At 39.6% G+C, this 12,457-nt stretch overlaps 1 protein-coding gene across 2 annotated transcripts in view; it reads right to left on the reverse strand.

Annotated features, from left to right (window-relative positions):
- The window catches only part of LOC121238850 (protein CHROMATIN REMODELING 5), a 48,327-nt gene extending 43,925 nt beyond the window's left edge, over positions 1-4,402 (reverse strand). The window contains exons 1-3 of one of the 2 annotated variants that reach the window (XM_041135911.1): positions 4,055-4,402; positions 2,284-3,158; positions 2,123-2,190 (exon numbers count right to left, since the gene is read on the reverse strand). In XM_041135911.1, the coding sequence (XP_040991845.1) occupies positions 2,123-2,190; positions 2,284-3,031 (816 nt within the window). In that variant the 5' untranslated portion in view covers positions 3,032-3,158; positions 4,055-4,402. Of the gene's footprint in view, positions 1-2,122; positions 2,191-2,283; positions 3,159-3,955 lie in introns of both variants that reach the window. The other variant, XM_041135912.1, reaches the window with a different exon arrangement.
- Positions 4,403-12,457: the final 8,055 nt, after the last annotated feature.

Raw genomic sequence — 12,457 nt, forward strand, 5'->3', positions numbered from 1 at the left:
AGACATCCGATAAATAAAAGTACAAGAAGGAAAAGAAAATCATGAAACAACTCCACATAACATATTACTATCAAGAAGGAAATATAACATAAGATAAAGCTGACTTATATGAACCCTTTTTAGATAACAAAAAAATCACACTTACATGGCTGATAGCATGACAAGCCAGTAATACTGACTAAACAAGACAAAGTTAGAATTTTCCATTGCTCTTTCTAGTCCATTTTCCACTTTTATTTTACAGCTCACTTTAACAGCTAATTTCAAGGTTTTTGTACTATATTTCCTCAAAGCATACAAAATTCACTGCAAGATTAACAAAATTTGGGAAACAAGAATTATGTAGGTAAATTTTCATCTATAAAACTTGTGCATGTTTTGATAAGAAGGGCTTAAATAACACTTCTGTTAGCAGGAAAACAGGAAAAATATTTTTTTTTTTTTTTTTTGATAAGTAAAACAGGAAAAAGATATTGCAAATAAAGGCAACTGAAATAGATCGAAGTCTAAATAATAATTTTGGTCTTCGACTACAAAGTAGTAGTTCAAGGAATTAAATACTTCAGTCTTTTAATCCTGAGCATAGTTGTAGAAATTTAATAAAACAAACGCACCTGTGTCAAACAATACATTAATTAACATAAGCACCCAAAAGTTACGGAACAAGATGGTAACTGGTTTCATCTTATACTACAGAAGACTAGCTCTCCTAAGTCCTAAGAAATTCTAACAGTATAAAACCAAAAGCACATAATAAGCCCAAAAAAAAATGATACACGATAATGTAAGGCCTGATGGTTGCAGGGAACAACTGCAAAATTCAAAATTCAAAAAATAAAAATTACAAAATAATAATAATTATATTAATAGAAACAAAAATGAAAAAGACCTCAACAATGTCCCAACCATCAGGCATACATCATAAAGAGTCACATCAGATGTTCAGCACATCCCACAAGCAAAACTTCAGAAAACTGATTAAATTAATATACCCCAAATTACATAGACCTATTAGCTACAGAATTTTTCATTTTAGCATTATAGTATTACCAACTAGAGACAGTTGCATAGGCCATGGATATAGCTATGTATGGTCCCTCTGTGCTTAATGTGGCGTATTTTTTTTTTATTGGCACCGGGTGTCTGGAACAACATCCCAACTAATCCCGGAGGTGCACAAGCCCTCGGCAAGGAGTTTTCCGCAAGTGAACCTCAGGTAATTCAAGGGAAAAATCCCTCAGTCCGATGGCCCCTATGTGCTTAATGTGGCATTTTTTTTTTTTTATTGGCACTGGGTGTCCGGAACAGTATCTCAACTAATCCCAGGGGTGCACAAGCCCTCGGCAAGGAGTTTCCCGCAGGTGCACCTCAGGTAATTCAAGGAGAAAATCCCTCAGTCCGATAGCCCCTAGAAATTATTTGCACCCAAGGGGATTTGAACCTTAAACCTAGGGGGTGCATACCTCCAGGCCCAAGGCCTTTACCACTTGAGCCAACCTCTAGGGGTTAGTGTGGCATATTTGGTAATAATGCAATGCTCAAAATTTAAAAGAATGTGAGAGGACAGTGACAAAACTAAAACCCACAAGTATTGAACAATCTCTTTGCTTGATGGCTGCTGCTCATAATAGCTCCCAATTCTCCAACCCAATAGAGATCATTTAAAAGAATGTGAGAGGACAGTGACAAAACTAAAACCCAGAAGTATTCAACAATCTCTTTGCTTGATGGCTGCTCATAATAGCTCCCAATCCTCCAACTCATTAGAGATCAAGGATTTTTGCTCTCTTTTTCATGCAAGAGGGATGTTTCATTTTATATATTTCCTGTGTACTTGGGTTGGTGCGGCATCTTCAATTTTAATAAGATATGCATTACTTATAAAAAAGTTTTAAAAAATAGAAAATAATTAAAAAAATAATAATAAGACTTTGAGGAAAGTGCGGACAATCAGCTTTCACAAAGTAACCTATCGGATATAATACCAAATTCCTACCTGAGATTTAAAAAAAAAAAAAAAAAAAACAAAAACAAAAACAAAAGAAAAACTGAGAAGTAGAAAAGGCCAGAAAAATGATAATGAACTAATACTCGGCAACTACAATAATGCAATCAAAATAACCTTGTTCCCAGTGCGACCACTTGTTACACCTGAATCAGGTTCGAAGTCAGCATCATCAGGATCATCCTCTGCATGCAGTAAAACAAAATGAATTCAGCACCAACTCTGTGAGTAGAGGAATAATATAGCCATAATCTCAGAGAAAAATAAAAAATAAATACCATCTTCCTCATCCTCTTCTTCATAATCACCATCAGCATCAGCATTATTGTCGTCATCATCACCATCATTGTCATCATCTTCATTGTCATTAAAAACTCTAGAATTTCTTTTCACGTGGCTATTGCTGGCAACAGGCTTTGATTGTGGTCTAGAACTTAATCCAATAGACTGCTTAAACCCTCCATAATGCATCGAGTCTCTCTGCTCTTCCCCATCCTGCTCATAATATTCATCAGATAACATCTCATCTGCAGGGACATCAGAATGGCCCCTCTGACGCTTGCCCAGTTGTTTTTGCCTATTTTCATCTTCCGACTCCAATCTATCTTCCCTGCCATCTGATGAATTGTCTTCCGATCCTTCTACCTTTCGAGAGTCAGAACCACTTTTAGAATCCTGCCCAGAATCAGAGCCACCCCTTGTCAAAGGTTGGCAGTCCTTCCAAAAGGTTGAACCCCATTTTCCGGCCATGGCGGTTCTCCTTCCAGAAGGTTGCAAATTCGATGCTCTCATGTTAATACCATCGTCAGCAGCTCCTTCATTTTGCAGCCTATTGACACCATCCAGTTCACCTTCAATTTGATACCGAGCGTCCATGTTCATATCAAATTCTTTTTCCCTTGAAGCAGCGTCTACATCCCCATTCACTACTGAGATCCGAGTTCTATCGATACTTTGTTCCTGGCCTTTTTCTTCCAGGACACCCTGTGAAACTGTTTCATTAGTATAGTTCCTGAAAAAAGCCATCCTTTCACATGGAACCCCAGATGAGCGTATTTAACCCAGTCCCCTTAGTTCAGGGAGTAAAATTTCACGCAGTTAGAGCAGTGAACACCTAGTGCTTCTGTTGTTTCCAGAAATGTCTCTAAAAGGTCTGAGTAACAAGCAAGTAAGAGTCTGGTTAGTATAATCCTCTCTAATTTTCAGGAAAACGAAAAAAAATACATTTCTCGGTCATTACTCCTCGACACTAAGAAATATAGTAGGTGTGTCAAAGCTTAGTAACAACGAAAGCATAGCTATAAGACTCCACGTGGTTGCAGATAAAACTTGACGAAATGGAAGGAAAAAAATACTGGCTCTCATTTATCAGCAGTGAATGACGGTATTACTCTAATCAACTAAGCAGGTAGTTTTATTTAGCTCAGTTCAATAGGCTTCCGAGTTATGCGTCTCAAACAATGATTGATCATTGGCTCAACTCCATTTTCTTGCTTTCCCTACACTTTCTCATCAATCAAACATTGCAATACTTCTCCAAGAGAGTGAAGAATTAACCAACCTTCTTTGATTATTCCTAGACCCAACCTATAAAACAAATATGGTCCGGAATAAGTGCTTAAAGCAGTTCAGATGAAGAACGCCGAACACACTTGAACTTCCACGCATTGCAATGAAAAATTCACGAAAACCGGATCCAAATAATCGACAAATTCAAGAACCCCAAAAACCCAAGGTACAAACAAAGGAAACAGAGCGAGCAACAGATCAACGACCAATTCTCAAAACCACAGGAAATCAATCGCTAAAACACCGATAAAACTTTGACAAAGAAAACCCTAGAGCAAGCACGGGCCCTTAATCGGGGACCCGAAAACCTAATTACACAATCGAAATCAAAATCGCCGACGAAAAGAGAAGCCAGCGACTGAAACCAAACAAGACGCTCACCTTTCCGGTACAGAAAAAGGGATAAAAAGAGTTCGACTAAATAGGTTTAAAGTGAGAGAAAGATGTGGGGGCCGCGCGGAGGTTAATAATCAAGCGCACCTTGTTTAACTTAGACTAGCCGGGGACTAAATCGCCGGCGAAGAAAAACAACGGAATTGGAGTACCCGTTGAAGTATCGGATTCGGGTCTACGGGGCGGATTATGCAATATAGGCGGCAGCTAAGATGCGCCGGTAGATTAACCGTCAGATGAAAGAGGAATGCGATGAGAGGCTGGGTGCTTTGGGATTAATCAAGGACGACGGTGAGGGTGGTGTGCCAGAAAGAGGGGGAGAGAAAATCCTTTTTGTTTGTAGAGAGAGAAGGTATTTGTTTGTAGAGAGAGATAGGGTATTTGGGGGACAATTTTTAGATTCGGAGGGTAAAGAGTCGGAAAAGGCTAAGGGGACTGCTGCAGATTATTTTGTGATTTTTTATTTATAGACTCCCAATTACTTTTTAACCTTCCCCTCCCTCGCTCTCCTCGCCCACGTTTCTTCAAGTTTTATCAACTTTGTGGTGTCAATCCAGTGTGTATATTATTTTTTTTTCCATTATTAAGAATTTAATTAATTACATGTATAAATTTTAAGTAAAAAACGACTCCATCGTGGGCGCATAAATGCAAAAACGTCACTTTTTTTTAGTAGAACTTATTTCTTTTTCAAACGACATGCACGAAATTTACGTACTTAAAATTTATATCATTATTATTCATTAAAAAAATTAATAGAATTGTAATTTCAAATAAACAATATAGTACGAATATGTAATCTTATTGTATAATAATCAAATCTTTTCAAACAAAATTAAAATATAAATTAAGAATTCTATTATTTATTATTATACGACACCATTGCGTTTTGTATAATAGTTGTGTAAAAGTTGTGAATATATTATGAGAAATTATACTTTTAGTCGCCCGAAATAAACGCTGCGTAAGCGGCTGGTGATGTGAAGAAATTTAATCGATACGCACCGTTTCGATTCCACCCTTCCCTCAATATTTTCCACCTCATTCCCTCACACTCTGCATCTGTGTTTCCTCTCCTCCTCAAACTATAACTCTCTCTCTCTATCGTTCCACAATTACAGTACTGTCGAAGACAGCAAATCCATCCCCTCGAAGCGCCTCCGTCGAAGACTCTGAAACAGTGATTCAGACTCCGAAACTACACATACCAGCGAGAACAGCAAGTAGGATGAAATTCTACTTGTTGAAGACTCTGAAACAGTGACCCAACGATGTTAAAGGATATATGATATAGAATTTTTCATTTAGAATTCCATTTTTGTTCAATGATGATAGAATTTGAAGTGCATCCAGGAACTTTCTTCATATATTTTTTTTATAATAGCACTGCACATAAACTCCTGGGTTTTCAGTATCCAAGTCAAAGAGATGCTCTGCAATATATGTACCCAGTTCAACACGCCATGAACAGAACAATCTTCAAGAAGAGAACCTTAGATGGTCCCATTTCCATATTCTTATGGCCTCTACTTCATCAAATATCCCAATTTGGCCAAGAAGATCTAAAGTGTTCCTGTAATTTGGTGAAATATTAAAATGATGGATCATTAAATTAAGATATTAGCGTAGAAGTTCTAGCAACCCGGCTTGGGGTACAAACAAATAATAAACCCACAAATGTGATATCAACTGGTTAGGGCCTTAGAAACCCATACAAAGGGCGAGATATCTAGATCAGATCCTTACTTGTCCATTTAATCCCACTTGATGACCCACATGAAGATATGCTTGAAGACCCATATGAAGATCTGCTTGCAGACCCAAAGAATCACACACTTCGCACACACTGAATGGAGCAAATACAAGGGGAATCACTTCACATCATACACGAAGAAATGTCGTTGACTGAGAAGAGAAGTATTGATCTTACCCACGAAGACGACGACCCACATGAAGACCCATGGTTATGAAGACCAGACGAAGACTTTCTCCTTCAACTTACTCCCACACGAAGACCAACAAAGAAACAAAACAAATGGCACTACTCCCACACGAAGATGAAGACGAGGCAAAAACAAGATCTATAGTTCTTCAAACGCAGACGAAGTGCTTAGCTTGGGGTATTTTGATCTGTCTTTCTTGACTTTTTTTCTTTTTATTTTTCTTTTTTATCGGCTGACGTGGCCCACGCCACATCATCCGATTGCGCAACAACTCCATCTAGCCGCTTGTCCGTAGAAGAACTGATATATTATTATTATGTGGTTTAGACATTTGGGAACTAGTAATTCTATTCCCAAGCCTCTTTTTTAACACACTAGCCACACCATTAGTGTGGCATCCTCGAATCGGGAATAAGGAGAGTAAAATCAAGCAAGGAGAAAACAAACGACCCATACTAAGCATCCTCTCTGAGACCCCTCTTCCATGACCTCTTTGATAGTCATATCACTGACTTTAACCACAACAAGCTCTCTTCTTGGCCTTTCAACCTGCCGGTTGCTAAACAGGATAATGGGTTTTGTAGTCTGGGAGCTAAAGCATGAAAGAAATCAGAGCGTACAGTTGATACAGAGATAAAACATACAAAGAAATAGGGAGGAGAGAGATTTATAAAGAGAGAAGAGGTGGTCATGATGGTGAGGAGAGATGTTGTATAAAATTATACGCATGTATATGTTAGAGTGGGTGTGTGTGTTTGAGCTGGCTTCTAGTTTTGAGACATGATGGATAAATATTCGGGATAATGGACTGGGCGAGAATTCCTTTAAATGAATCTTAGAGGCTCACATGGAGCTCACACAGAGGAAGCTTATCAAATAAGCAACAAGTCTCAAAATAGTGAGTTTTTCGTTTAAATTAATTTGCTTTTATTTCTTATATATTCGTATTTCCATGTCATTTATGACCAATGTGGCCGATATGTTAGAAAATGGATGATCCCTAGCAGAACTCTTAAGGAACATCTATTAGAGAGATCGAGACTCAAAACTATCAACTAACAAAAAGTTATTGATGCAAGCCAAATTTTTTAACACATTGACACACTTATCTGAGTAAGCAACAACTAATCTTGTGGGTACACATATATGTGACAGGTGACGAAAGACTAGCTGTGAGCAAAATCATAACCACGTGGGACTCATGTAATAAAGGGCGATTAAATGATAGACTTATACAAAATGTACCGTATGTGCCCAGAGATAAACTCTAGAAAATTGTTATGCTTAATATGGAAACCTGACTAATCGCATCCCGACTCATCAAAATCTATAAAGATAAGTCCAAGCAAGATACCTACACCAGATGGACACTATTAAAAGTAGAATCGTGCTCCAAAATGTAACATACTAAATTGAGCACCAAGAATCATACCCCTTAAGGGGTCATGCCATAGTAAAACATTTCAACCCTTATAAATAGCCTACAGGGTATGTGCTAGAGGGTTATTTATTCATTAGTCACCAATAAATATTTTTCCTCATCGATTTAAGCATCAGATGCATCCCCCACTAGGTTTTTCGAGTTTTCTCTTTCGGTTGCAAGTCGTTTAAGTACGTTGCTAGCACCGCCAGAATTTGCATCAACAATTGGCGAAGTACGTGGGATATATTGATTTACTTGTGAAGTGAGATGCGGATGCCAACAACCATGCACTCTCATACGGTCCACAGTTAGAAAACAACCACAATAGACAAACATGTGAGATGGAGGAAATGTTGCAGAGGATGACGTTAAGGATGAAGGCTTTACAAGGGAACAACGATGCCTTAAAGCAAAAAGATGGGGGGACTGAAGGGAGCGCAGGCTAAGATCGAAAAAAAACAACTTGATGAGGAGTCTCAAAGCAAGTGAGGCTGATTTCGAGTGACCAGGAAGAGAAGAAGATGATGCATGACAGCATGCGAGATCTTATGGACACGTATGAAGATGTGGCAAAGCAAGTGGGAACGTCATCTTCCAACTTGATCAATAGCACGACCTTTTTATATAGCACAGAGATCATGGTAATAACTTTGCCTCCAAAATTTAAAGTCCTACAAATAAACCTTTATAACGGGTCCAATGACCCAGTTGAACATATGGAAACCTTTAAGGCTTGTATAACCTTACATGGATTCCCAAAATTCATCGAAGCTGGTGACTGAGCATGCCTGTAAATTTGTAAACATCCTCTAACCCTAAAAGGTGTGGTGAGAGGGTGGTTCAAGAATTTACAAGCAGGCTCAATTGCCAGCTTCGATGAACTTTGCAGGCAATTCCTCATTCAATTCGTGGCAACTAAAAGGAGAAGGCGATTAGCAACCTACCACCTCCCAATAAAGCAGTTGGAGGACGAAAGCCTAAAAGGGTATCTTACCTAGTTCAACAAATAGTGCCTGGCAACAAACGGCCAAGAAGAGAAGTAATGCTCGCAATACTTCTAATCGAAGTATGACCCAAATGCCATTTTATGGTGGAACTAGCAAGGAAAATATCAACAACCTTGTGGGAGTTTATGGACTAGACAGATGACTTTGTCAATGTGCAAGACATGTTGCAAGCATTGATAGACCCACAAAATAGGAGATTAAAGATACAGACAGAAAGGCAAAAGAGGTGGCCAAAGGAAGTAAGAGGTGAGAAAAAGAAGAGTGAAAATGAGAAAATTTGGATGTGATGGCCTGAAATAGGGAAGCGCCTCAAGTGTAGAGAGGCAAGCAAGCAAAGGAAAAAAAATGACAAGGGAAGGAACATGGACGAGCATGAGTCTAAGCTTTATTGCTCTTACCACAGAATGAGAAATCACAATACCAAAGATTGCCACAACATTAGGTAGATCATAAAGTATATGCAAGAGAGTGGGAAGGTAGGGCGTATAGTTGCCCAATAGATACTGTTACCCAAAATGTGAGTGGTAAGAAAGCGAAGGGAAAGATCAGCGGGGAGATATTGGAGTGAAAGCCCCAGGAGCACCCCACACTAGCCCACCACGGCTGCACCATCCCTTCGACAAGTTTAGAACAATCAAATGAGGATTCGATGGGGACAATGCATCATTGTCCACCAGGAGAGCCCATGCTAGAAGGGCCTACTATGAAGAAGGTTTTTTTTTTTTGGAAAGGTCCTAGAAGAAAAGTAAAATGGAGAGAAGCTTGCCCCATTTCCTTTTGTGACTAAGATTTTAAAGGGGTTTTGTACCCGCACAACGGCACCCTTATGGTAACCCTCTTGGTCGCCAATTATATCACATGCTGGATTTTGATTAATAACATGAGCTTGGCATACCTTCTATTTTGGGGTGTACTCATGAAAATGGGCATCAACCAAGATAAGTTATAACTGACACCTACACCCCCTAAAGGCTTTTCGGAGGAACCAGCCCAACCCATTAGCTTAATTGCATTACCTATTATCGGAGACAATGGGCCTCGCAATACAACGATGATGATAGACTCTTTGGAGGTAAAAGTCCACTCGTCATACAAAGTCATCATTGGCCACCCAACTTTGAATCAGATGAGGGCGATTACCTCAATTTATCACCTAAAGATGAAATTTCTTATAAAGGCGAGTGAGCAAGTGTTGGCACATGAATGCTACGTGCAAAAGTTGAAGACTGGGAATGCGGAGGTTTGCCAGCGGCGTAGACAGAGTGGGAAAAACTTGGGAGGAACCAAAAGCCTCTAAACAAAAGCCAGGATCACGAAAGGCTACCTTGGGTAAAGGAAGGGCAGCCTGCTCGAACAAGATTCATTGACGATGCAACTGTAGGACTAGCATTAGGAGAAGATGTTCTTATACTCAACTAAAAAAACCACATGCTAATTCTCCAAAAGGTCAGTGGAAGCATCGTCATCCCTGTTAACCGTCGACACGTTGGCTGAGCTAGCAACAATAACATCCGCAGGGACTTCTTCCTTGAAAACAACGATGGGCGAAGGTGCACCCTCGATGGAGATTGCCACCTCAACAACAATCTCATCAATGGCAGAAGGGGTTTCCTCTCTTGGAACAACGACTTATCTAGCATATGCAAGTGGATCAACAGTAACTTCGAAATTCCCTACAGTTGTCTCGAGAATGCTTGGAGTGAGTTTTTCACCACCAACATCCAACACTTCAATAGATATGCTTGAAGCTAAAAAGATAATGAGGATTCAAACTTCTTGTATAATGAATAGGGAAAAGAACCCTAGAAGACGTCAGGAATCATGTCGAAAAACGTGGAACCCAACAACAAGTCCAGATCCTAGGCCCCTTGGACAATCACATCGGCGTGGCAATTAGGCAATCAAAGTGTAATAGTGAAGGTGAACATCGAGCCTCTTGACGATTCCCATAATAAGAGACAATATGAGGTGGAGGACACTTTGTGGTCTCCTTTAGGCAAGCGGGGTCGTGACGAGTGCGTGACCCACCACGAATTCCATCTCCCTCATTATTGGGTCTATTTCCTTTGGAATTCGATGAAGTAGGGCAGACCTCTTGTGCCCACAAGTGCACCTTTGGACACGCCAAATTTGGAATATGATGGCCCACAACATACGATCGATCTGGCATAACCAAGAAAAGATCGACATTCTACAAAGTAAGGACAACCTAATGAACTAATAAATTTAAGATTTTTCCTAACTCATTCAAAGATAAGATCCAGACACTCCATCTCCCTCCTGGTGGGAGCAACTTGGAAGTTACGACCGCCAGGGATGAAATGCCAAAAGGCCCTAAGAGGAAACTCATGATGACTTGCCTTGGCAATGACAAACTCCCAACCGACTCTAGAGACAAAAAAAAAAAAAAAAACTTTTAATCCCAATTCTTAAGATGGGAATAGCGGAATTCCAGGTGTATGACGCAAAAGCCAGTTCATGAACAGAAACTACACTGCTTCCGATCATGTCATCTTACACCATGAACATGGAAGAACTCAAGAACAATGAGGTAGGGTTTTCTCCCCCCGCCGCTTCTAAGGCTTTCCTCTAAATGATACAACAAGATAGTAGGATCCTCGAGATGTTTGAGAACTGAGTTGGAGTCATGCTTAAGTAGTCCAAAATATCAAGAATTGAGTGACACAAAGGGAGCCTCAACTCCATCAAGAACATGTTGGTGTAAAGTCCAACATGTTCGGCGACCTCCTCTAAGTTGATGGTGCCACAATGAGAGCTAGGAAGGATCAGCCTAATCGACTCAGGGATGCAGTACCACTCCATCACAGAGTCCAATTCTACATGGGTGGTGGTAGCAGTCCAATGATGCCCCTCAAAAGTGATAGGCCGTGAGGAGTCAACTCTATTGGAATCGTCTAGTGACTGACACAGACAAAAAGATCGAGAAATGTTACACAAACGGTTTTTGTGAGCCATGGAAGCAGGAGAAGTATGAAACTCTCGAGACAAAAGAGTTTGAAGGCAGAAGAAAACAAGAACTAAGGGAGTACGAAATGCAAAGAATGAGAAATAATGAAAGAAAAAGAAAAAGAATGGTATTTATAGAAAGATGGAGAAGTACAAGAACGCAGACGATGAGCAAAGAGGAGAACCCCATGTGGAGGAGAGAAGGAACCCATGTCGAACAAATACCACATTTCACTTTGCACAATATTTATCAAACGAGTTGTCGGATCTCACATTGCACGATAAGGTGAACGAAAGTGTATAAGGTGAACAATCAAATAGAAGGAGCGCCCAACGAAATAGGTTGTATGCAACAAGGAAAGGACACATGTCTAGGGAAATGCAACTGATTCAAAATGGGGGATGTGGGAAGAAAGGAAATTCCTGCCAACCCATGCAGCAGAAATTTACGAGGTAACTATTGCTTACACAAATGTGACATGTGAAGAAAGATTAGATGGCAAGAAAAGGTTGGGCAAAGGCATAATCATGTTGGACTCATGTGATAGTGGCTGATTAGAGGATATAACTACACAAAATGCAATGTACGGGCCCAGAGATAAGCCCTAGAGAGACATTACACTTAACATGAAAATCCAATTAACTGTATCCCGACTCATCAGAATCTACAAAGATAATTTTAAGCGACATACTCACATCACATGAACTCTATGAATGGCATAATTTTGCTCTAGAAGGTAACATACCAAATTGAAAACCAAGAATCATGCTCCCAAATGGATTAGACAACAGTAGAACATCTCAACCCCTATAAATAGCCTACCAAGTGTGTGCTAGATGATCATTCATTCATTAGTCACGAAGAAAAGTTAATTCCTCGTCAACTTAAGTATTGAAAGTATCCCCTACTGGGTTTTCCAAGTTTTCTCTTTTGGTTGCATGTGATTTAAGCACGTTGTTGACATCTCCAGAAATTGAATCAATACAACCAGTAACCAAAACAAATGCTCTGTTGTCCAAGCTTTTCGCCAAAACCCATTGATCCACTCTTCATCCAACTTATTCACTTTGAAATCAACTCTATTGGATATTCCCTTTTAAAGTAAGGTCTATTAGACTCCAACCTATGAAACACTCAACAAGTTCAACC

The sequence above is a fragment of the Juglans microcarpa x Juglans regia genome, chromosome 7D (assembly GCF_004785595.1).
Source record: "Juglans microcarpa x Juglans regia isolate MS1-56 chromosome 7D, Jm3101_v1.0, whole genome shotgun sequence".
In the NCBI taxonomy this organism is placed as follows: Eukaryota; Viridiplantae; Streptophyta; class Magnoliopsida; order Fagales; family Juglandaceae; genus Juglans; species Juglans microcarpa x Juglans regia.